General features: G+C 41.5%; 1 protein-coding gene and 1 long non-coding RNA gene across 2 annotated transcripts in view; one reads left to right on the top strand and one right to left on the bottom strand.

Moving 5' to 3' along the window:
- Positions 1-26,600, top strand: part of ALDH1L2 (aldehyde dehydrogenase 1 family member L2) — an 80,963-nt gene that overhangs the window by 52,760 nt on the left and 1,603 nt on the right. The window contains exons 14-22 of the mRNA XM_089651844.1: positions 2,094-2,164; positions 5,674-5,779; positions 7,468-7,555; positions 9,285-9,378; positions 9,981-10,080; positions 14,211-14,309; positions 14,821-14,986; positions 23,017-23,122; positions 25,776-25,975. Coding sequence (XP_089507970.1) covers positions 2,094-2,164; positions 5,674-5,779; positions 7,468-7,555; positions 9,285-9,378; positions 9,981-10,080; positions 14,211-14,309; positions 14,821-14,986; positions 23,017-23,122; positions 25,776-25,975 — 1,030 coding nt within the window. The remainder of the gene's footprint in view (positions 1-2,093; positions 2,165-5,673; positions 5,780-7,467; positions 7,556-9,284; positions 9,379-9,980; positions 10,081-14,210; positions 14,310-14,820; positions 14,987-23,016; positions 23,123-25,775; positions 25,976-26,600) is intronic.
- Positions 337-26,600, bottom strand: part of LOC149471939 (uncharacterized) — a 46,289-nt gene continuing 20,025 nt past the window's right edge. Inside the window, exons 2-3 of the long non-coding RNA XR_016305807.1 lie at positions 2,253-2,308; positions 337-793 (exon numbers count right to left, since the gene is read on the bottom strand). This is a non-coding gene — a long non-coding RNA (uncharacterized LOC149471939). The remainder of the gene's footprint in view (positions 794-2,252; positions 2,309-26,600) is intronic.

Genomic DNA, 26,600 nt, shown 5'->3' with positions numbered 1-26,600 from the left:
TTTTTCCTTCTTCTACTTCTTCATATTCTATTTCTTCTTTTTCTGCTTCTTCATATTCTATTTCTTCTTTTTCTCCTTCTTCTTCATATTCTATTTCTTCTTTTTCTGCTTCTTCATATTCTATTTCTGCATCTCATTCATATTCTATTTTTTTCCTTTTCTTCTTTTCCTTCTTCTTTCATGTCACTGCTCATGCGCATTTTTAAATATCGGAAAAAGATCAGCAAATTTGTCCATCATTGCTGCGAAAATCGGCAGAACGACAAATTTGGCCGATTATTTTCCATCAGGACCGATAATCTAAAAGGGCAAAAATCACGACAAACGGCCGACCGATTACCGCACTAATGATCCGAAAATCGGACGATTTTTTTATTGTTCAGTCGTTTTCATCTCATCAATGGCCAGCCTAAGTGTAACAATGTCATTAAAAACAAGTAAAGGGAAGGGTTAAAATGCACTCACAAGGATGAGAGTAAATGAGCAGATCATCAGTCCTTATTCGCTGGCAAGCCTTGGTGGGCAGCGGGTGGATGGATGAGATGTATCCTTAAAACAGCTCTGCAGGATAGGTGGAATAAAGTTGGACTCTGTCAGAATGCAGATCAAGTCCATATATCAGGCTGTGTCTTCCTCCAGCAGCAAATATAGCCACACTGGAACACAAGCCAGCGCTAGGACCAGAATCAGAAGTGACGTCTGGACGTATTGACGTCAAAGCGTGATGGGTGGTAACATGTTTCGGAACCCAAAATCGCTCCTTTGCCCACACGGCAGTGAAAGGGTTGATTGACTGAGAAGTAAAAAAGAGAAAAATAAATTTTTTTTTCTTTTGCAGAGAGTGAAGGCATATTATATGAAAAATACAAAACAACACTTTGTATTAACTTGTCTTAAAAGGAAGTTGTAGAGATAGAAATATAAGTGGTTGCTTGTTGATTTATTTTTTATGGTTCTTGCTCCAGGGCTGTTGTTACCCTGGAACAAGCATGTCCATATAGTGTGCCTGACAGACAATGATGGGAAAAGGTTTTTTAGCCCCCAGTGGAAAGTGCGATAGCCTTTCTCTTTCTATAAAGCTTGTAAATCCATGTACAGTTGTCAGGCCAGTGTATACAATGACAGCTGCTCTATATCGGTCCTCTGTTGGTTCACTGAAAACTGAAAAGTATGGAAGGGAGGGGGTATTGCAGCATGCTTAAAATTGCATGATTTATTAAAAATTAACACATTGAAACACAGCCAGGTTTTTTCTTTAATTATTGTAATTGAGATTTGTTCTTCCATCTGGTAACTAAACTTATAGCTATGATATACTGTATCTACCATTTAATCCTTTTATAAAGGCACTAAGAATATGTTTCTGGTACAATTGTTAATGCAGTGCTACAAAATCAAACAAATACTAATTGTAAATGTTTAAAAAATCAACAAAAAACACAGCTAAGGGAAGAAAAAGATTAGTTGGTTCTTAAAATGAATTATGGTTAACTTAAGAGCTAATAGGAGGTTTCACCTTTATTTAAAAAAACATATTATAGTATTTTGTGAATGAATAACACAACTGCAGCCATGATTTATAAATAAACCGAGCTGTCAGTGCAGATGATGCATTTTGGGGGTGGCTGTCACACTGACAGTGGGGCTTCACTGATTACACTGGGAGTTCCACACTACCAGTGTAATCTGTAAACCAGTGCTGTCATTTTGACTATCTGGTCTTGCAGAGTGCCAGAGTAGAGCCAAGGTGAGGCAGGTGCAGATGAGGCCCCTGACCCATTTGCACCCCTCCCCCAAACCACAGTGCCCTGGAGTGAGACTCTCCTGCCTCAGCCTGGCCCTTGCTAATACTTATATGTAGTTACTTGGTATAATTTAGTAAAAAAAAAAACTTAAGGAAGGGTAAGGATGCCAGCCCTGGAAAATACACCCTTGAATACAAATCAGCAGTAAACTGTATACCTGCTTTTTGTTTTCAGGACACTGCCTTATTTCAGCCATTGAAATTTTTGTAATTTAGGGCTTCTTGCCACTACAGCAGAATGTATTTCTGTTGCATATTAAAATAATTTTAACATTTGTTTTTCTAATAGGGATCTACAATTCCAATAAACCAAGCACGTCCAAATCGCAATTTAACATTCACTAAAAAGGAGCCACTAGGGTGAGTATATAAACCTGCACTAATGATATGTACACATCTCTAAAGGAAACCTGTGAGAGAGGTAAAATTGGAAACTGCCAAAGCTAACCTTTGTTCTAGGAACAGGTTCCAGGGCTGTCATTCTTGCTGTGCTGAGTCACTGACCTGGAAAAAGCAAACAGCCAGTGAAGTGTTGGGATGCCAAATACAGTAAGTCCCCGACTTACGAACCAGTTCCGTTGCGGGAGAACGTTCATAAATCGGATTCATTTATAAGTTCGACAAAGTGAGTCTTGTACATCTTTGACACAAATATACAATGTAAAGCATAAAAAAAAACAAATGCACACAAAAATACTGTAAATAAACTATTTCTACTTTTACAGTTACCTTAAAATGGTGGTACAGTACAGTACCACAACTGGCATATAGTGGAAGAGAGTTACTAACTGGAGGAGAGAAGGTAGGTGTGAGATGGGGGAGCTGAAAGATCATCAGCAATAGGAGATGGAGGGCAAGATGGAATTTGGCCCACACCTGATGTTGATGGAGCTGAAAGATCATCAACAATAGGAGATGGAGGGCAAGATTAAATTTCACTCACACCTGATGTTGATGACACATATTTTTTGATGGATTCAATTCTGTCTACCCTCTGGAAAAAATTATCCAGTGATGTCTGAGTAGTAGCTCTTTTTTACTCATCATAGATGACTCTGTAGCACTGGATGGGATTTTGAACGGCTGCTGCAACTTTTGTGTATCATTCTACGTTGGGGACCTTTGCCTCAAAAACTAACAATGCCTCTTCAAGTAAAGAACATCCCCTTGCCATTTCCTGTGTTGTGAATCTCTTTGGTTCTTCAGTTACATCTTCCTCTTGGCTCTCTTCGTCTTTTTGCTGGGCTTCTAATTCCATGAGGTCCTCATTAGTAAGCTCCTCATGTTGCACAGCAAGGAGTTCATTGAAGTCCTGTTGCAGATCTAGCTCCAGCTTCATGCTAAGGGTCACTAAATTGTTGAAGACCTCTTTGGACTCCTTACCCATCTTCTCATGTCTGTGAACTTAATGAACAAACTGCGGACAAAGGTTCTTCCAAACTCCATTCATGGTGACAGCCGAAACCTCCTTCCAAGGAAAGTTGATGTTTTTTATGGCCTTGTAGATGTTATAGTCCTTCCAAAATTGTTGCAAGGTTGTTCCTGTTTCATCAATAGTCTTCACTGCCTGATGAAAAGTGTGACGAAAATCTGCCAGATGTACTACTTTGCCGTTGGGATGAAAGTCATCCATGAATTGGGGGTGACCTGTTGCATTGTCATGCAGAAAAAAAAATGTTGAGTGGGATATCTTTCTCCAAACAATATTTCTGTATCTCTGGGATAAAGTGGTGGAAAGACCAGTCCTGGAAAATGGCCTGTGTAACCCGGGCTTTGGAGTTACTCTTCCCCACAACAGGTAGAGAACCCTTGGCTATGTTTTTGAAGGCTCTTGGGTTCTCTGAATGGTAAACTAAGAGAGGCTTTAGTTTCATATCACCGGAAGCATTGCCACCAAACAGAATAAATCTGTCCTTTGCTGCTTTGAAGCCTGGCATCACCTTTTCCTCTTTACTGATGTAACTTTTTTTTCTGGCATCCTCTTCCAGTACAGTCCTGTCTCATCGATGTTAAAAACCTGTGGGGGTAAATAAGCACCTTCGTCAATAATTTCTCTAAGTGTTGCTGGAAATTCTTGGGCAGCTATGGCATCTGCAATAGCAGCCTCACCACTTAGTTTTACGTTGTGAAGGTTGGCTCTAGCCTTGAATCTGTTAAACAAGCCATGGCTGGCAGTAAAAGATGTACACTGTTCACCCCGTTTTTTTTTCAAGTCTTCAAACAGGCTTTTAGCTTTTTCTTGAATAAGCATTAAGCTGAGTGGGACTCAACGTTAATGCTGGTCCTGCATCCACACACTGAGAAGTTTCTATATCTCGTCTATCACTTTACCACGGTTTTTGGATATTATTGTTGACTTCATAGGCACAGCAGACTTCACATGTTCCATGATCTTGGCCTTGTTCTTTAGAATTGTGCCAATGGTTGAACGATTCATGTTATAAGAACGAATGATGTCTACCATCTTTTTGCCTCGGTCCAATTTCTCAATTATTTTCACTTTTGTTTCCATGGTTATTGCTTTACGCTTCCTAGCAGTCCCCTCCACATCACAACTGCTTCTCCTCTTGCTTCCGGACATCATGGGCTCTGTACAGTACACTATCACACTGTACAGTAAGCACACAGCAGCATAACTGACAATGTCCAGCAGATATGTGTGCTACTTCTGCATTTTTTTCGCATCTACGAATGTTCGTAATGCGAGGTCCATTTGTATCTGTGAAAGTTCGCAACTCAAATGTTCGTAAATCAGAGACTTACTGAATACTTCTTCTGGTTCGATGACTCGTCAGGTAGTGAAGGAATGACAGGGGAGCCAGCCTTGGAATTTGCACCTTCAAATACAAGTCAGTAATAACATTTTCCATATTTTTATTTCCATCGACGGCTTTTAAACATTAGTCTGAGAATCATTTGGCAAGCTTGCTTGAAGTCCTTAAAGAACCATTTAGCTCACAAGCTTCCTTAAAGGATAAGTTCTTCTTTTGCTAAAAAACAATAAATGCACATTTTGTTTGCAGGTAAAAAAATGTGCATTTATTATTTTTTGTTGCAGGAGACTTTAAAGCATTGCACTAGTGATCAACAGATTGCTGGTGCCATGCAGGTCTCCTGCAGACTTGTCAGTACATCTGTTTGCGCATACTGGATGTACAGGTAAGCGGATATACTGACAGGAAGAATCGGTGAACTACCACAGTGCTCCACAGCGCTGTGGTAGTTCATTGAAAACTACAAGCCAACAGCCACTAAGGCTGACACAGATGGGTGGGCGGAGCCCCGATCGGCCGTGCTTTTTTAAAAGTTTGACAGCTAGGAGGAGAAGATCTCCTGCTAGCTGCCAAAGGGGGGGAGGGTCGGTCTATTCATAACATGTTACATGTTACACCCTGAATGTTGATGTAACATGTTCTAAAAGGTGAATTTATCCTTTAAAGCTTGTTTGAAACTACTGCCAGCACATCCAATTAATACCTGTATTGAGAAGTCCCAAACTGGAGATGAAGAGGGATTTAGGGCCTGAAGAAATCTGGTAAAAACTTGTTAAAACACTTACTGAATCCAGTGTACAGTGTGCAGTGCCCATGTGTATGAGGCCTTAGAACAGAGTTGAACATGGAGATGTTAAATGGTTCATGTTATAGGTAACCTGCTCATTAAGCCTAGGAAGATGGCGATTCTGTCCCATGTTGATCCAGCAAGAGCATAATTCTTCTGACACTCTTAGTAATATCAACATACTGTATGTTATTTCTGAACATTACCCACTTTAAAACTAATCAACAGTATTTCCACCTTTCTGAAGATGGCTTTCAGCTCAGATTTCGTTCAACATCTAATCTAGATGGATTATGTTCTTTCCTCAGTGTCTGTGCTATTGTTATTCCTTGGAACTATCCATTGATGATGCTCGCATGGAAGAGTGCAGCATGTCTGGCTGCAGGAAATACACTTGTTTTGAAACCTGCACAGGTACATTTTTTCCAATATTCTCCAAATACAAGTGACCATTAGCATTCCAACTGCTTGATGAGCATATTTTTAGGCAGCTACATCACTGGGTTGCAGTGTCCAGCTACTGTGACTGCTGAAATAAACACTGTTGGGTAGATTTACTAAAAATGGTGCATTCTGAATCTGGTGCAGCTGTGCATGGTAGCCAAACAACTTCTAACTTCAGCTTGTGCAATTAAGCTTTGGCAATAAAACCTCAAAGCTGACTGGTATTCTGTACACAGTTGCACCAGATTTTGCACTCTCCAGTTTTAGCAAATAACCCCGTGTGTTAGTTGTTCACATTGTTGCTTTCTGTAATTATCATACACTATATGGCCAAGTGTTTATAGACATCTGGCCATCACACCTACATGACCTTTAATAGCCTGCATTGTTCTGGGAAGGCTTTCTATAAGATTTTCGGAGGAATGCATTGGAATGAACTTTCAATACACTCACTTTTTAGCGATTTCCTCTAAACTTATGCTATTTTTTTGAGGCTGTGATATCCTATCGGACTTTTTCAGGTTGTGATACCAATGCAGTACCAATGCCTTTGGGGTACAAACACCAATTGTGATAGGAATGAGGGACACATATTAGAAAAAGTATGTAGGCATAGAACACCCCCCTGCCATACACCTTTAATGGAGAATTATACAAAAAAATGATTAGTTAAACCCACAAGTGCTTTTTTTAACCACTTTTTTTCCTGGTTTTTGAAATTTAGAAACTGGATGAATGTTTTAGCACTGTGAAACCCTTTTTGAAAGATAAATAGTGTATTATATACACTATATTGTAAAAAGTATTGGGACACCCCTCCAAATCATTGGATTCAGGTGTTCTAATTACCTCCATGGCCACAGGTGTATAAAATCAAGCACCTAGGAATGCAGACTGCTTCTACAAGCATTTGTGAAAGAATGGGTCGCTCTCGGGAACTCAGTGAATTCAAGCGTGGTACTGTGATAGGTTGCCACCTGTGCAATAAGTCCATCCGTGAAATTTCCTTGCTACTAAATATTTAATGGTCAACTGTTAGTGGTATTGTAACAAAGTGGAAGCAACTGGGAATGACAGAAACTCAGCCACGAAGTGGTAGGCCACGTAAAATGACAAAGCGGGGTCAGCTAGAGTCATTAGCTAAAGACCTCCAAACTTCATGTGGCGTTCAGATTAGCACAACAATAGTGCGTATAGAGCTTAATGGAATGGGTTTCCATGGCCGAGCAACTGCATCCAAGCCTTACATCACCAAGTGCAATGCAAAGCGTCGGATGCAGTGTTGTAAAGCATGTTGCCACTGGACTCTAGAGCAGTAGAGACATGTTCACTGGTGTGACAAATCACGTTTCTCTATCTGGCAATCTGATGGATGTGTCTGGGTTTGGCCAGGGGAATGGTACTTGCCTGACTGCATTGTGCCAAGTGTAATGTTTGGTGGAGGGGGATTATGGTGTAGGGTTGTTTTTTAGGGGTTGGGCTTGGCCCCTTAGTTCCAGTGAAGTGAACTCTTAAGGCGTCAGCATACCAAGACATTTTGGACAATTTCATGCTCCCAACTTTGTGGAAACAGTACAATATGATTTTTTTGCATTTCAGCATAATCTATTTTTTTGTGGTTATGTCCTTATGACATTTCTATTATCTTTTTTTTTTAGGTTACTCCTCTTACAGCTTTAAAATTTGCTGAGTTGTCTGTAAAAGCAGGTGTACCCAAAGGAGTCATCAATATCCTGCCAGGGTCAGGTAATATTTTAAAACTTACATTCATAACACAAAAAAAATTAAAATTAGATATTAGATACTATGCTATAAAAGGTGCTTTCCTACTCAACAAATCCTACTCCAAAGAACCATGACTATCACAATCAATCTTTACAAACAGAAATTACACTCCTCCTATTTGTTCACATGGTACATGCTGTACGTATTATGATGTATTGCTTCTTCACTGATCACAAGACTTTTTTTAAAGATTCCTATGTTTAACACATTTAGTTGGGAGCCTAAATTAGATCTAAACCCTCAATATATCACATTTAGTCAAATAAAATATTTTGTGTCATAATGATATGCCATAAGTTTTTTTTTTTTAATACTGTTTTCACATTTTTTTATCTCATGCTCATGGCAGGATTCCTGAAAGCTGCATATTTAAAAAAAATTGAAAACAGCTCATGAAATTAAATGTATATGTTAAAATTTGTGATACATTTGTTTTTTTGATGATGTGATAATGCAGTTAACAATGAAAAAAGTCACAACATCTGACCAGTACAATACAAAATTGAAAGCATATGTTGTCAGTATAGTTTAAGAACTAGGTGTCAGTGCCTGGTCAAATGATGAACATTAAGAAATGAAAAGATGGATGGCGGTCAGTCTAACAACTAGCAGATGATGGAAAGAGGAGAGGCTTTAGCTGTTAAAGCATAAAATAAATTTTAATTTTAATTGGAGGGTAGGATGTCAATTGAAGGGTCACTGGTTAACAGTCTGGTTTGAAAAAAATGGGTATATTGAAAACAGTGTAATATCATTTGTTGGGTATCTGTAGTTTGAAATAGATTTTAGTAATTGGGTCTAAATCTCATTTATATTAATATCTACATTGCCAGTTCTTAGAGATGACTTCACGTTCATCCATAAAGTGCATGTTTGACATTGGTAAATAAGGCCCACAGTGTATAGATGTTAGAAGGCAGAAGGTAGCGGCTAATTCTTAACACCAGTGTCCTGTCATAACTGAAATATCAATTTTCAGTAGACAGAGAAATTATTGTTACTGAGGGGTAGAGTGATATACAGTAGAAACAGCAGCTGATCATGTTCCAATAGAAATAGAGGACCTAGTCATGGAAACGAGATTGAAGATAGGATGTATAGACAAAGCTGACTATGGACTGGAATGGGGGGAGGGGGTCACCTATAAAGTGCAGTTTCCCTTGACATGTAAAGTCCATGTGCTGCCAGTCATCACACATTTCTAACAAGTGTTAGACAAAAGGGTAGAGCTTAGTAGGAAGAGGCAGGGTTTAGCCTATGCAGCCCCGGGGGCAGAATGTAGATGATGGGAAGGGGAGATTGCACTGCCATTGAAATAGTGTTTGGAAAGGTGTTGCAGCACTTGGGTTTGGAAAATGTTTAGTATTTAAATGATACTGATCATTCAGATCTAGAAGGACAGAAATCTTAAATTCACGGAGTCCCTTTTAATTTAAATATGATTACATTTAAACATTGTGTGCCAAAATGTTTAAACACTCTTTTTCAGGTTCTATTATTTGAAGACTACAGTATTGGTTTACCTACTCCAGCTATTGCGAAAACATATGGGAATAGCACCATGGAATACATAATTAAGCAGCTTAGCTAAGGACACGCATTTGCACACATCTTTATTTAATATTCACAATACTTTTTGGTCAAAAGGCCTCCGTTTGACATATAGATTAACTTATTTTTCTATTTAAAGGTGGTTTGGTAGGACAGCGGTTGTCTGAGCACCCGGATATTCGCAAACTTGGCTTTACTGGGTCCACACCAATTGGCAAACAGATTATGAAAAGGTATTTTTTGTGAATTTTCTTTTTTTCATACAAGTTTGTAACAGTCAATCTTTATTATTTATTATTAGCTTGTTAACAGGTTCCTATGCCTAACCTCAGATTTATGAGCATAGTGTGATAAATCAAACAAGTAAAAAATAATATTATAATAACAGGAATTTACTTAGTTTGGTTTAAAGATATATATATATATATATATATATATGATAAAATACATAAATAGAGCATCATTGTAGTCCAGGGGAGCCTGTAATTTAATTTAAAATTCCTGGAAGCAGCAGTCCTCTTTTCCCAGGCACTTTGAGTAAACTCAACTACCGTAATCTTTGTCTTCCTCCCATATGCTGTATATACCTTTCCTATTCTGGGGCCTCCTTGTCTCCTGCTGGAAACTAGGTATAACTAGTTTTACCAAATAATGGTATCAGGAGACAAGGAATGTAAGCATATAGTAAGGTCAGAAGTCATAGGTAACAAGAGTAATCAAACCATACTGTATAAATATAAACTACTACTAGGTTTAACTATTAAAACCCTATATTACACAATTTATATGTTATATATTAGTGTATTCATGTACAGTTACTCTTGTGTCTATACAGTTGTGCTGTCAGCAATCTAAAAAAGGTTTCACTGGAACTTGGTGGGAAATCTCCTCTAATCATCTTTAACGACTGTGATCTTGACAAGGCTGTAAGAATGGTGAGAAGATTTACTAATGAAACAGTATGTTCTTGTTCCAGATATTAGACTGAGAAATTTGCAATCTGTAAAGAGAAGAAACTAAATATGAAATAAAAATATGTTTGGTTATTTGTTACAGTGAACCTAGATCAACCACTTTTGCCGCTGCCACTAAAATAGACCAGCACCTTGTGGAGTCTGATCAGCTACATCTGCACTGCTACTTTCAACTTGCATTTACGGCAAAGTGCAGGTTCTGTGTGAGGCAAAAGTAGTGATTGGTGAAGTCAAGTAGCTAATTAGTGTTTCCACTGCAGACAGAGATAACCCTCAGTTGAGAGATGGAAATAGCAGCGAGCAAACAGTCAATCAGAGCACTAAATATCTCAAAGGAAGTAGGACCACCATGCTTTTATGGCAGCAGCAATGAGTACTAGTAGAGAGTCCCTTTTTGAGAGTATGTATTGGAAACCTGTAAATATAAAATATGAAAACTCCATCCTGACTTTGATTTAAAGGTACATTAACCTGATTCTTGTTTAGTACCTAGTGAATCACTGGGCTAAAACAAGCATGCAGGAAAAGAGCTTTTCTCTCTCTTTCATTAATTGTTATTGAAATTATCACGAAAGAGACATTAACATGGATTTTGAAATCTTTAACAAGTCAGAACTGTGATCAGTAATACAGAAAGGTAGTGGCTGCTCAAAATTGGTAATTTTTTTCAACGTTTTCTAGAAAGAAATTAACATTTTATTCTTTCAGAGCAGAGCGGAAAAGTTAAGAGGGTAATGGTGGAAAAAGTAAATAATTTAGAGCTGTAGGGGAAAGAGGTTTGATTCTACTTTGGGTAATGTATCTGGAAGGATCAGTATTATACTACATTGGAAGCAATAACTAATTTATGATCATTTATGATGATGTAAGGAGGGACTCTACCAGACTCTGAAGTAAGGGCTACTCTGCAGATTCTGATGTAAGGGGACACTCTGCCATACTCTGATGTAAGGTAGTGGACACTGATGTGAACATGGCACTCATCCCAACTGCTACACTCCATATGTTGTTTTGTTTATTGCGTACACCTGACCCATGTGCTCTGTACATTTTGCATTGATATACAGTAAATAGACCTGACCAAGATGTTCATTGTCTCAACAGTTGCTAGTTTTAATGAAATTCTTCTTTATAGTAGGCTCAGTAAGGCAGTCTAAACATTAGTAATTTTTTATTTGTACAACAGCAGGTTGAAAAAAAAAATCTAGATTCCCACATCCACGGCATTCGACGTGGATGGAGGAATCACTCCTATTGAGGTATTGTGTTCTGACAGCAGAGAGACTTCTCTGCTGCCAAAATATGCTGATAAGTGCTGCCACCTTTAACTCATGTGGACATTTTCCTAAAGGCTGGTTGTACAGAAGTCGATCGGTACACTGCCCTACAAACTGCTGATCCCTCTCTGCTCTACTAACCCCTATCCTCTGACTTGCTGACCCCCAGTACCTCCAGTGCACTCTGCTATTGATTCCTGTTTTTGTACATTGCCGCCGACATGTTTTACTGCACCCCCACATCATACTGGCTAGATCCAGCCCAGATTTCCTTTAAAATGAAAACATGTCAAATACGGTAAAGGATAGCAGGACCTTGACTATATGTATCATATAATGGCAGACTTTTGGCACTTAACTTGTATTTCTCTGAGAAATATACAGTTCATACAGTATATAGCAGGCATCACTAAGTGGCGGACCACGGTCCGCAAACGAACCGAATGACAATCCTATACGGACCTCCGCTCCGACACTTAGCAGCCTGGATGTACTCTGCAGCTGATATCCCCACCCCCGCCGCAGCTGAGCTACCGCTTCCGCCACAACATTCATTATAGAAGGCAGAAGGCACAGCATGTCCAGCCAGCGGGCGGGAGCTATCCAACTTTTCAAGTTAACAAGCCGGTGATTGGTTGCTAGGCATTCCTAGCAAGCATTCACCTGCCTGTTAACATGAAAAGCATGTCCCACATGTCCCACCCTCTGTCCAGGCATGCCGTGCCTTCTACCTGCTGTGTAAAGTAGGATCGAAAAGGAAGGTTGTGAATGGCAGGGGGGAAATATAAGGGCGGGGGCATTCATATAAAGGGGACTTGGCTGCAAGGAAGGAAGGTGGGAGCTGTGAAGGGGTAACAGTATACAAAAAAGGAGAGTTTTAAAGGGGACTGGGTGTGCAAGAGCAGGCTGAGATGCAAGTAAGGGGGGTCTGCAAAGGGTACTGGGTGCAAGTAAGGGGGGCTGTGAAGTGGACTGGAGTACAAGGAAGGGGGGCTGTGAGGTGGACTGGAGTACAAGGAAGGGGGGTTGTAAAGGCGGCAGGGGTGCAAGGAAGGGAGGAAATGTAAAGGAGACTGAGATGTAAGTAAGGAGCGGCTGTAAAGGGGCTGGGGTACAAAAAAGGGGGGCTGAGAAGAGGACTTTGGTGCAAGGAAGGGGGGTTGTGAGGACCCGGGTGCCAGGAAGAAGGGGCTGTGAAGGGGGCTGAGATGTAAGTAAGGGGGCCTGTAAAGGGGAATGGGGTGCAAGAAAGGGGGGCTGTGAAAGGGACTTGGGTGTATGTGGGGGGGGGCTATGAAGGGGACTGAGATGCAAGTAACATTGTAAAGAGGACTGGGGTACAAGGAAGGGGTGCTGTGAAGTGGACTGGGGTGCAAGGAAGGGGGGTTGTAAAGGGGACTGGGGTGCAAGGAAGGGAGGAACTGTCAAGGGGACTGGGGTGCAAAAAAAGGGGGGCTGTGAAGAGGACTTCGGTGCAAGGAAGGGAGGCTGTTAAGAGGACTGGGTGCAAGGAAGTGGGGCTGTGAAGTGAACTGGGGAGCAAGGAAGGGGGGTTGTGAGGACTGGGGTGCAAGAAAGGGGGGCTGAGATGCAAAGGGGGGCTGTGAAGGGGACTGAGATGCAAGTAAGGTTGTAAAGAGGACTGGGTTGCAAGAATTGGGGGCTGTGAAGGGGACTGAGATGTAAGTAAGGGGGAAGGGGGGGCTGTAAAGGGGACTAGGCTGCAAAGAAGGGTGGCTGTGAAGGGGACTAGGATACAAGGAAAGGGGGGCTGTGAAGGGGACTGAGATGCAAGTAAGGGGGCTGTAAAGGGGACTGGGGTTCAAGGAAGGGGGGCTGTGATGGGGACTGGGATTTAGGTAAGGGGGCTGTGATGTAAAGGGGTGACAGAGGGCGCTCATGTGAAGGGGAGGGGGACTGTGATGTGAGGTGGTGGCTGAGGACACTGATGTAAAGGTGGGGGGGGGGGGTTGTGATGTGAAGGGGAGACAAAGGATAATTAAATAAAGGAGGCAGTGTGATGTAATATGGGGGGATTTGAATGCAAAGAAGGGCTTTGATGTAAAGACGTGGTTCAGCTATCTTAAAGGTGGTACTGTGGTATAAAGTGGGGCTGTTATGCGAAGAGGGCTGTGATGTAAAGGGGAATCTGTAATGTAAGAGGGTGGGGCAGTGATATGAAGAACCCGAATCATAGCACAAACATAAGACTCGGACCTCTGCTGGATGAAAGTTTTAATAATCAGATCTCCATGAATTTTAATTCAATATCCCTGGTATATAGTATAATAATGAGGCTTTTAACTCCCAACCCTAACATCTGTTGATTCTGCAAGTTTGGCCCTTTCTGCAGCACTTTCTTTGGAGAGCTGGAAAGCAACAAAAGTCTTTCCTAATTTGTAGCAGAGTTGTCACCCTCCCCTTGCAGCACCTTCACAGAAGCCTGCTGCATGATATAAACACGTTGGTGTTCACAAAAGCCACAGTCCGGCAACGGGATCTAGCTCTAGCATGGAGGAGTGACCTGTGCACCCACAAGTGCTTGCCTAGCTGCCATGTAGAAATACACATTAAATGAGGAACAAAAAGGTATCTATGTGCTAAATGTTTAATAAGCACATAAATAACAGTATTGGTCTGTCTATTCACTTTCAAGTATTTTGATGCATTACATACACTGTATATTTATTCTTTATGTTGGAACTAAAGTTGTAATGCTCAAGAAATACAAATAACAGAAAAATATCCATCTATATCAATTGCATAGACAATGTTTAGCCTTTATTATTTAGTACTTTACTCTTGTGTTTGTAGGGTATGGGAGCTGTGTTTTTCAACAAGGGTGAAAACTGCATTGCAGCAGGCAGACTGTTTGTTGAAGAATCTATACATGATGAATTTGTAAAACGCGTGGTAAGTCAGTTGCATGTCATAAGGTCTTACAGTATGTAAAGTTTAGTAAACTGCATTCTCATATACAACGTACAGTATAATTTATTTACAGTATAATTTATTCAGGAAACATTCATATACTTGAACCACCCAAATAATGAATTGCATAAAATGTTTATTTAAACCTACCTGGTCTCATTTGCAAAAATAACCAAAACACTATACGGGGCATTGGTGAGTAGAGTTTTGTGATCAATAGCGGCTTGTGAAACTGCATCATTCACTGATACGTTTTGTTATATAAAATCTGATGGGTTGTAGTGCTGTGCATGCCATCATTTCCAGTTGCACTATTTTACTTGAAAGAATGTCTTAGCTCTAATCTTTATTTCTAACCTAGAAGAGTTTATCTAACAAGTTTATCTTATATGTAAATTATCTTATGTTTATCTTATATGTAAATTATCGAGGGCACTTAAGAAGTAAAAGGGAATGTATGGAACATATTACCAAGCCTATGCTAATTGTGTAGGTAGAAGAAATTAAAAAGATGAAGATCGGTGACCCTCTGGACAGATCTACAGATCATGGTCCACAAAACCACAAGGCCCATCTGGACAAACTGCTGGAGTACTGTGAAACTGGAATGAAGGAAGGAGCCACCCTGATTTATGGAGCCAGACAGGTGCCTCGTCCAGGTACTTACAGAGAAAAGCCGTGAAATAAATTCTAGATGATGCTGAAAACAATCATTAAGGTGTATCTCTAGCAGGGGCGGACTGACCATCTGGAAACTCGGGCACTGCCCGAGGGCCCGGGGTCAATAGGGGGCCCCATGAGATGCCTCGGATACCTTTTTCATAGGCTTTTTTGAGTTTGGGCAAGGACACAGGGGCCCCATGATCCCCTATTGCCCAGGGGCCCCATGAGTTTTCAGTCTGCCCCTGATCTCTAGCTAAAATCTTTGTATTTTATTAAGGAACACAGCAATGTAGTCAATTCTTAGGCACCTTTGCTACAGCTCAAGATGCTCCGTACACCGTAGATATTTTTGGTGACTTAAAAAATGCTACTTGAGCTAGTTTCTACACAACAGCAATGGTTTTGGAGGCCTTAGTGGGACTCCACTGGACTGGAAGATTGCAGAGCTAATCTGAAATTTTGACTTTTGGGCACTGGGCTCTGCATTGTGAAAAACAACCAAACACTTGTTTATGTTCAAATATTTAGTGCTTAATGTAAATGCTCACATAAAACAAAGCCTCCCAAAGTCTCTGTTGTTATAGCCAAGTGGAAAGAGTGATCCTGCAGCTCCTAGTTCCAGATCTGGGACCGATCCAGTCCAGGTACATTAAAGAGAACAAAATTGCAAGAGATCAGTAAAAGAGTATCACATTTATTGGTAAAATAGCACTATCTAGTCGTATCCAACCCTTGGCGATTGCATGGACTGTCACTCGTAAGTGACTTTTTTCATGAATTCTCTTAGCAATTATTTTACAGGGTAGGTTGCCAGGTCTTTCCCCAATCCCTACCATGCAGGAGATCCTGCATGGCCAGGGATGAAACTAGGGACAATTGAGACAGAAGCCAATTAACCTACCAGCTTGTCTTTGGAGTGTGGGAGGAAACCGGAGTACCTGGAGGAAACCCACGCGAGCACAGAGAGAACATGCAAACTCCATGCAGGAGGCGCCATGGTTGGGAATTGAACCCATGACCCATTTACTGCACAGCAGACATGCTAACCACTAAGCCACTGTGCCGCCCTAAAAATAGCACACTTACATCAAATTTGCCTGCATCCAGCTCTTAGTGCAGAAGTAAACCTTAATGTAAGCATGCTATTTTTTTTACCAATAAATTAGATATTCTTTTACTGATCTCTACCACCTTGCAACTTTCTCTTTTGGGCTCTGCATTATGGCATTTTTACAGACCACTGTGCATTGGTTAAGTAGCAGCGTGTTCTCCAAGCCCAGAGCTGTGGCAACACCTCTGATATGAGTCAGTCTTTATGGATTCACAAAGTAAATGAAGCTGGTCGGACTGAAACACTGAGGGCTAGCTCACAGTTGGTACACTATTTTAAAAATTCTCATACTGCCATCTTACAGTGGTAATTGTTAAGGGTGAGGGAACTGAGTGTTGACATCACCTGCTAGGTGGAGTTGTGCGTGTGACACCATTCAACTAGTCTAAAGGAAGTCACTTCCCGCCTGCTGCTGCTCATGGATCAACCACTCTCCAGTATCATTCCACTGCCCATCTACTGTAACTTTGTCACCTATGGTGGCCAGTGACCCATTTCAGCATCAGATGCTTAGATTTACTACTAAGCAAGGCCATTCCTCACTTTGGGCCTAGTTGTTTTCCACTTTACTGTGCAATAAGCAAAAGACAAACAGAAGGCAGTCTCAGTGCAGCAATCTCAGCCTATACTTCTCCATTGTTCCTAGGAGCGACTTGGTATCTCCAGAAGGTTACACCTGTAACCTAGATCCTATACATATATAGGGCCATCCTCATCAAAATCCTAAATTGCTTGGCAGCGTAAGACTGAGACCAGCCATATGTCCACAAGATCTTTAGTATTCATGTGAACAATTAATGTAGCAAACTGCTCACAGAGGCTCTAATCGTGCTCTGGCACCATCCAGGACAGAATCTAATTTCAACCTTATTGAACTTCTGCCTCTGGGTGTGCCTGAGGTCCGTACTACCATCTATGATTCACATTCAGAATCCTTACAGTCTTTTACTGAGGAGACTGTATTTCTGCAAAACCACATGACTCAGATTGACAAAGAGTTCTTAATAATATGATTTTTGCAGTATGTTTAGTCTTGCAGTTGGAGGATCAGCCTACTGTTCCATGCATAGGGTCTTTTGATAAGGCGAAGGAGTTTTTCCTTTGAAATGTGTCTATTGATAAGTGGTACTTGTCATCCACCTTAACAAACATACCACCAAACAAGTTAGTGATCTTACCTTCAGGGATTTCATCGACAGACAGTTGGATTCCCTACTTAGGTCTTAGTTTGAGTTCTCTGGAATACCTCTCCCTGTTGGCTTTGTCTCAGATTTGTGAATGCATGTCTTTGTGGATCAGATCTCTCACTCACTCCATCTCACTTACATTCCCTCTTGTCCTGAAGCTTTTTGAACAAATATCTGGAGCTCTGATGGTTTCTTTCAAGCATTCAAGCTTGTATCTTGCATGGGTGTATGGTCATTCAGATGCATAGCGTTCATTGACTTTGCATCTGACCTGCTGAGGATACACTTAAGGAGCATTTAAGGGTAGGTGTCTGTTTAGTTCTGCCCTTGACATTGTCATTACTGATAATTCACATCCATGCATGTCTCCCTAAGAGATACCGTGACATCCTGCTAATTTTGATTTCCCTCTCCCTGAAGTGAAGGGTTAAAGGGCTTCTATTCTAGCCTGTGATGTAATTTGGTTGGTCTTTTTTCTATACATATGTTGTCTATCCAAATTTCTTTCCCTGATATCAAGGGCTAGGTATTCTAGTCTTAGGCCTTTAATCAAATATATATTCTTTGTTGTGGACCACCTGCAATGTTGGTCCATGTTTTCATTCCCTCCTCAGCTAGTTTGTTATTCCACCTGTTTTCTTTATAGCGGATGGTTGGTTGTCTTCCCCATCCCCTATTTGAGGTCCATCATTCTTCAGGTAACAGTTTCCTCTTACTGGCTGTTTCCTGTCCTGGACTGTAGCACTGGATTGATCTTTAATGCCCTCCCCTTGGGGTCATGGCAGTTTTTCATATTTTATAGAACCTGCTTTGTTTAGCCTTCATTCAAGTGTTTAACCCTCTCAGGTGCCCCTTGTATTATGATTTCTGGGTCTGTGAGAAGTCTGTGACTACTGCCCACCCATAGTTGGACTGCTTTTGGACATTCCAAATTAATTCACTACATTCCTGTGTTCCTTAAAAGACAATAAAGAAAAAAAATGTACTTACCGTAAAATGTTTTTCTTGCAGCCACTAGAGGACACAGGTCTCATTCCTGTTTTTTGCTGGCCTAATGCACTGCTTGCTCACAGGCATGAAGATTGAAGCTGGGTTTATACAGGGGTCAGCCTAACATTTTTGTTTTCCATTGTCATAACTTCCTTAAGGTGGTAGTATAATCCAAATGTCTACTAATTTAATATATTCCCGTGTCCCTCAATGGACTTCAAGAGAAAAAAAAGGAATTTTGATTTGCCTGTAAATTTCATATCTTGGATTACAGTACAGGACACAAGCTGAGTATTCATAGACCCTGGGTTTTAGAAGGCTTGTACCTTCAGGTGATAGGAAGTTAGAGGACAAACCCCATGGGCCCTTTCCCTTTAACCCTACTCCTCTTCACGAGTCCTCAGTTTTGTAGAAAGCAGTGCAGATTAACCAAGGTATAGAGGGAAGGGTGTCCTGTGTCCTGTACTGTACTCCAATATATGGAATTTACAGGTAAATCAAAATTCCTGTTAACTTATTTGTGCAGTACAGGACACAAATTGAATATTCATATCCCTTGGCATCCCCAAGCAATAAATGAGAAAGGTGGGCAACAACTAGGCAACAAGGGTCAATAAACCCAATTTCAGAGTTCTACTACAAGAAAGTTGCGCCTGAAAAACAGCATCTGCAGAAGACTGGATATCCACCTGGTAGAGCTTTGAAAAGGTATAAAAAGAGCAGCAGGTGGTGGTCTTACAAAGCTGGGCAAAGAAACTCCAACTGACCTGGTGGATTGGGTGTGTAAAAGTGCAGGAGGAGCTTTGTCTTTGAGAGTGTACAAGCTCTAGCAATCGTGTCTTATTCATCAAGTGATGGTGAGCTTGGAAGCAGGATGTCACTTCAAGGTCTTGAGGAAAGGACAATAGGGAATCTGTCTTCCTGATTGAAGCTGTTGCTTTTAGGTAGACTCTTGTGGCTCTGACTACATCTAGGCAGTTGAGAGCAATTTTCTTTGGGTCCCTTGGAGCAAGGTGTAAATATGGTAGGACTATGCTTAAATAAGGTGGAAGATTGATGCTGCCTTAGGCAGAAAAGATGGTCTTGGGCCTAAGACATGTCATTGTGAAGAATGAGGAATGCCCCTTTACAAGAGAGAGCTGCCAAATCCAAGACACGTCTGACACATGTGATAGTGACCAGAAAAGCCACCTTGCAGGAAAGGTAATCTAAGGGAATATCCTTGGGCAGAGAGAATCAAGTTCATTTCCAAGGAAGGACACAGAATGCTACAAATGGGATCTTGATCCAAAGTTTTATTAAGGAAAAGGCCAAAGGTTTTTGTAAAAGAATGGACAAGCCCAAAACATGTTCTTTCAGAGTTTTTAAGGACAAGTTCCGGTCAAAACCTGATTGTAGGAAGGCCAGAATGAAAGGCACACAGACATCTCTGGGACTGAGGTGCTTTTGTTCACACCAGGAAAAGAAGGATTTCCAGGTACTTTCTGGAAGTGGCTCTTCTTGCTTTTAGCAAGGTATGACAGACTCAGAGACTCCTTTATCTCTTAAGACCTGGGCTTTAACAGCCATACTATTGAAGCAGGATAAATACATAAGGCCCTGAGACAAATCTGGCCTGTTGGAAAGAGGCCAGGTGTCATGTCCTAGGAGTATGTCTGTTTACCAGGTTCTTCTTGTCCAGTTTCGTGCAATGAGAATCACCATCTTCTCTTGCTCTGTCTTGTGGATCAGATGAGGTAGAATTCACTTAGGGGGGAAAAGGCCTAGATTAGCCTGAACTGAGACCAGGGGATTATCAAGGCATCCAATGCTAGCACTAGGGTGCCTTGGTCCTGCTGTTTTTATTGATAGATTAGGTTCTGTGGGGTTTTACCTACTCTATTTGTGTGTGCATGTCTAAGTTTTATTGAAATTTAAATTGTAATTTATGGATTGGGGTAGATTCAGAGATATATACTTTTAAGAATGTATGTATGTGTCCGGGGAGTTGTTTTTATTTTATTTGTATGAGTAGTGCCGTTGATCGGCATAGGCTGTTCAATGGCGCTAGTTCACTAAGTCCATTGCTGTGAGTTCTGCATAGCAGTTCCTGTGTTCCCGTTAATTGTTTCTGCGCATCCATGGTAACCATCAGGAAGGGTGTGTATATGTAGTGTGGTGTGCCTTAGGACTGCATGACTCTGAGGAAATCAAATCAGGAGGCAACACATTAGGTGGGAGTCTCCGGGACATCATCATGCTGTTCAGAGTTCTTGGAGACTGCTGATCCCAGGCTGCAGGGGAATCGGGTCAGGCAGATGTTCCGGAGACCAGTGACTTTGTTTTTACTTGTGTTAACCTTGATGTTTTACATGTGAATGTTCTGATCATTTATATTTTAATAAATTAACACAATAGAGAGCACTATGGAAATGTCCCAAATTAAATTGGGGAAAGGCACAGCCTCAAATGAGGCTACCATGAGGCCTAGAATTCTCATAGAAACTCTCATTGTGGAATGTCTCTTTGACCTTAATTCTCAAGCATGAGCTCTGAAAAAGAGAGGATTTTCTTTTCTGGAAGGAAAACATTTACAGACTAATGTATTCTCGGGGCAGAAAAGGCTGGAGAGAAGATTTTTGGAAATTGATCATCCAAAGAAAAGCCTGGAGCATCTGAATTGTACTGTGGACATTTGCAGACAGCTGGAAGGGACATGAGTCCTTCAGGAGAGGGTCATCCATTTAACCTGTTGCCCTGAGTTCTGAGAAGGGCAAGAAGAGGTACTAGGACCTTTATGAATACTCTAGGAGCAGACTGGATAACCGTGTGTACTCTCCAGTGCTTCAGGAAATTAATTGCCAAAGGGAGGCCAAGGAGACCAGGACAGAAGTGGCCTAAAGATAATGCTTCAGGGGTGCAGCCCTCCTCAGACGGGGGAGATCAACCACTGGAAAAAGAGAAGACAGGCTGCGCAAACACCTAGTGCATTATCCAAGATTTATCCAAAGGTGTAAAAGACAAAAACATACTCACAGACATAGCATGTATAAAAATCTTTTGCATAATGGAGATGGCCGCAGCAACGGGCAAGGTGTTCCAACTGTCAGTGTAGTCAGGAGGCTGACACGTTTCGCGGACGAGTCCCTTTACTGGTAGCTCTGAGGAAAGAGCTACCCCCGAAACACTTCAGCCTCCTGACTACACCGACAGTTGGAACACCATGCCTGTTGTTGCAGCCATCTCCATTATGCAAAATATTTTTATACATGCTATGTGTCAAGGTCCTACCTTTCCTCAGGGCTTGTGCTGCTCCATGTGCTGGCATCCATCTTAGGTGTCTGCAAAGCATTGTGGGATCCTTTATGCTTTCAGCCCTCTGTGGCTCCTCCCCCAGGAGGTGGCAGGCTTATCACATATAAGTCTGCTGGTTGTAGCTGTCCATTGCATTCGTGTCCTGTCTGTTGCACAGCAGCAAGCTCCTGTTTAGTTTCTCGTTGCTCTCCTAAATACCGACTCGGCTTTGGGAAGACTCCTTCCTGGCTTCTGACCCCAGCTCTGGCAACCATCCTTCCTGGCTTCTGACTCCGGCTCTGGCGACCATCCTTCCTGGCTTCTGACCCCGGCTCTGGCGACAGAGGAGTTGGAAAAAGGGCTAGGCATTTTGGAGCCTTGGACAGAAATGGCAATATTAAAGCTTTTAGTTCATGGAAGTAGAGTTGGATGCAGAGACTGATGTTAAAATTGGGTCCAGTACAAGAAATGTCGTCGTTAAGTGTTGTTCGGGCCTTTGGCAGAGCGAATGTTCACCGGAGCTTTTGCCATGGCTCCTTTTCAGTTGGTTTCCATCATAGCCATAGGTGAGGTAGTCCCTGTAGGTTACTCACGCAGTAGAATGCAGAATATAGGGTAACCATGTCTGGAAGGAGTATGCAGCAACCCAGGTGCAGACTGTCCTGTAGCAACAAGCGTCCTACTAGATGTAGCAAAGTCCTCATGGTGAAAGGGTGGGAGGAAGCATCTGGGCACTTTGTAAAGGTTCTAGGCAAAAGTGTTGGTAAAGTGTGCAACTAGTGGTGTGATGTAACACCTGGTCATTCACCTAAGAATGATCTCTGAGTTGTTTAAATATTAGTGGCAAGTTGGAAATGTTTGCACTGTAAAGTGAATACATTCCAAGTTTATTCTGTCTTACCTGTCCATGACGCTGGACCCTATATTGGGCTTCATCCATCACACCCCTGAAGGGGTCTTCAGTGTATGGGTTCCATAGGGATGAAGCACAGCCCTGGACCTGAGTTCCCGTGTAGGATCCAGTGTCTAAAGCAACACTACAGGCCGTCCACATATTGTGTGGTACGGGTACAGCCCCCAAAGTTTTACCATCCTGGATCCATTGTCCCCAGAGCATGAGATAAAGAGAACTCTTCCAATGGGAACACCTATTCCAGGGACAACTGTCTAAGAGGGGAACTCCCCTACTTTAGGGAGACTTCCTCTAATTTCCTGTTGCGTCCCTGGGACAGAAAATGAAGGGAATTTCCCCAGTGATACATAAAGAGAAAAGAATAAACTGGTCGGGGGTTTTATTTTTATCCTAGCTTATCAAAAACTGAAAAGCTTTGGCTTTACATACAGTACACTTTAATGCACCAATATATACTGTATAATAAACTAGCATTGATATGAATGTTGCTTTGAATATAATCATCGACATACAGTAAATGTTAAAAAAAAGATACCCTTTAATATTTTTTAGGTTTTTTTATGGAGCCAACCGTATTTACAAATGTAGAAGACCACATGTATGTTGCCCAGGAAGAATCCTTTGGGCCAGTAATGGTTATTTCCAAGTTCAAGGATGGGTAATGTTTTATATTTAAATTTTGATGTTTATGAAAACATACGCTGATTGTTTCTTGTTTGTTTGTCGTTTTTCTGTGACAGAACAAAAATGTAAGCATACCTATAAAAATTATACAGTAAATGAAGTAATGTTTTATTGGTTTTGCTGGAATGGATACAAAGCAATAAAAGGGGCTGAACTGTTTGTGCACATCTGTAGTCCTACTGACTTGAGATCATGTGACCAAATGACTCCAAGAAAGTTAACAATTTAACACTTCTATGACTATCCTAGCAAGACTGCTAAGAAAATTCTATATTAACATTTGAGAACAGGGTAACCCTCATTTTCCTCCTGGGCAAAACCCTCAACAATTTACATGGTGGATCAACAAGGGTCTCTATAGGATAGCACATTTTCTAGACCATAAAGGGATCAGCTTTTATAAGCTTAGAGCAATTTAAAAATTGAAAATGATTCCTGATTGCTTGATATAGCTGGGCATTGGAGAAACCCACTTGCCCTTGTCCCAATTTCCCACAGAGAAAAGGAACAATGTCCAAGTACTCTACACAAATAGCAAAAGACAATTAGCGTTGTCAATATTAGTGCAAAATACCATAAGCTATCTGTAACATATGAAATCTAATATATATAAATAATTAACAAATAAACATGCTAAAAATCTGTGAATTGCTAGCTGCTGCCCAGCACCGTTAGGCATTTTCACTCCACTCCTCCTAAACATGATACAAACAATGATGCAGCGCCAAATAATGAAACAAAGAAAGTCCATCAATATATATGTGGCCAGCCACCAGTGAATTCCAAATATCTAAGTCTCCAATTTTACAGGACACCCACATGTCACATGCACAACACCCAGTGAACAATAAGCACTCACCTCCTGGATTGGACCTTTATCGATATTTGCCCCCTCTGGGGCTATACTTCAGTTGGCTCCTGGCTCCCGGTATGGTCCAAGTACACATTCTCCAGTGTTTTTAAATATACACTATATTGCTAAAAGCTCCAATCACCTCCATGGCCACAGGCGTATAAAATCAAGCACCTAGGCCTGCAGATTGCTTCTACAAACATTTGTGAAAGAATAGGTTGCTCTCAGGAGTTCAGTGAATTCAAGCGCGGTACTATGATACAACCTGGTTGCGACCTGTGTAATAAGTCCATCCATGAAATTTCCTTGCTACTAAACATTCCACGGTCAAGTGTTAGTGGTATTATAACAAAGTGGAAGCAACTGGGAACAACAGCAACTTGGCAATGAAGTGGTAGGCCACGTAAAATGACAGAGCAGGGTCAGCGCATGCTGAAATGCACAGAAGTCGCCAACTGTCTGCAGAGTTAATAGCTAAAGACCTCAAAACTTTGTGTGGCCCAGGGCTGTATTTACCACAAGGCAAACAAGGCGTTTGCCTAGGGCGCCACTTTTCAGGGGGGCAGCACCACCCCCTGGAAGGAAGTACACTTGCAGCATGAGGACCGGGTGGGAGTCGAGAGAGGCTGCAGAGTGCATGGTTGTGTATGCAGAGCCCGACTCTCATTCTCAGGGTTGTCTGGAGCTGTGAAGGTGAGTGACTTTCTGTCCAGGGGGATGGGCTGTGTGTTAGTGGAAGGCTCTCTCGGGTGGGGGGCAGGGGTGTTGTTGGTCAATGTTAGGCTTTCTCTGTGTGGGGGGGGGGGGGTCAGATTTTTGTGTTGCCTAGGGCACAACAAAACCTAAATACATCACTGGTGTGGCCTTCAGATTAGCACAACAATGCATAGAGAGCTTCATGGAAAGGGTTTCCATGGCCAAGCAGCTGCATCCAAGCCTTACATCACCAAGTCCAATGCAAAGCATTGGATGCAGTGGTTTAAAGCATGCCATCACTGGACTGTAGAACAGTGGAGATGTGTTCGCTGGAGTGACGAATCACGCTACTCTGTCTAACAATCCAATGGACGTGTCCGGGTTTGGTGGTTGCCAGAAGAATGGTACTTACCTGACTGTATTGTGCCAAGTATAAAGTTTGGTGGAGGGGGGATTATGGTGTGGGGTTGTTTCTCGAGGGGTTGGTCTAGGCCTCTTAGTTCCAGTGAAAGGGACTCCTAATGCGTCAGCATACCAAGACATTTTGGACAATTTCATGCTCCCAAATTTGTGGGAACAGTTTGTGGATGGCTCCTTCCTGTTCCATCATGACTGCACACCAGTGCACAAAGTAAGATCCATAAAGACATGGATGAGCGAGTTTGGGGTGGAGGAACTTGAGTGTCCTGACCTCAACCCGATAGAACACCTTTGAGATGAATTAGAGCGGAGACTCCAAGGCAGGCCTTCTTGTCCGACAGTGCCTGACCTCACAAATGCTCTCCTAGAAGAATGGGCAAACATTCACATAGACACACTCCTAAACCTTGTGGACAGTCTTCCCAGAAGAGTTGAAGCTGTTATAGCTGCAAAGGGTGGGCCAACTCAATATCGAGCCATCCGGACTAAGACTGGGATGCCATTAACGTTCATGTGCTTATAAAGGCAGGCGTCCCAATACTTTTGGCAACATAGTGTAGCTTGCAGTACAAAGCACTTTAAACACTAATTCTGAATATTATTGTCATAGTAGAATTTATTGCTGTCATTTCCATTTCTTTTGTTTTTGCTCATGCAGTGATATTGAAGGTGTTCTGGCACGAGCCAATAGCACAGAATATGGGCTAGCATCTGGAGTCTTCACAAAAGATATCAGTAAAGCAATGTATGTGACTGAGAAGCTGGAAGCCGGAACCGTGTTTATCAACACCTACAACAAAACAGACGTTGCTGCACCATTTGGAGGATTCAAACAATCAGGCTTTGGCAAGGACTTGGGTAATAATTTGGTTTATTATGAACATCTGTGTATGTTAAATTATATAGAAAGGGAAAAACATCCATAGACTTTGCTCAGACTAAGAATATATTTGACAGTTAATTGACCAATTAGATTAACAGTAATCTGCAGATAATTTGCCTGTACATTCATTCACTCTGATTCTGTGTTCTTAGATGCTAAATGGGGTTGAGGAAATAGTAGTCACATGATGACTATTTCTACGTGTTATATGAATATCATTTGCTATTTTCCTCAACGCCCATAGTCATAGAATGCAGTACAGTTGCCAAATGATCAGTTTGAATAGGTTTATCCATATAAATATAAAGTAAACATGTCACTTTAATATCAATTTAAATGTAACAGTTGCATGCAGGTACTGTTAAAGTACGTCTTCCTGACCCTAGGTGCTCAATATACACAAGGCAACCTCTAGTTCTGATGTCACAGTTCTACCTTGTCCCTACCCCTTACACTCTTTTTTTTAACTAAACAAACTGTTGATTTTACTGTCAGAGTAGAAATGGTTGATCACTATGTAGCTTGTAGGCCACAGTGGAAGATGACCTGTCTCAGCTAAGGGCTTATAAGTGACACTCTGACTCTGGTTTACTAAAGCAG

This window comes from Staurois parvus, unplaced genomic scaffold (assembly GCF_062004578.1).
Source record: "Staurois parvus isolate SC_StPar_1 unplaced genomic scaffold, SC_StPar_1.0 ptg000025l, whole genome shotgun sequence".
NCBI classification, from domain to species: Eukaryota; Metazoa; Chordata; class Amphibia; order Anura; family Ranidae; genus Staurois; species Staurois parvus.
Note: the sequence above shows the minus strand (reverse complement) of the source record. Positions and strands in the feature narration are given on the sequence as shown.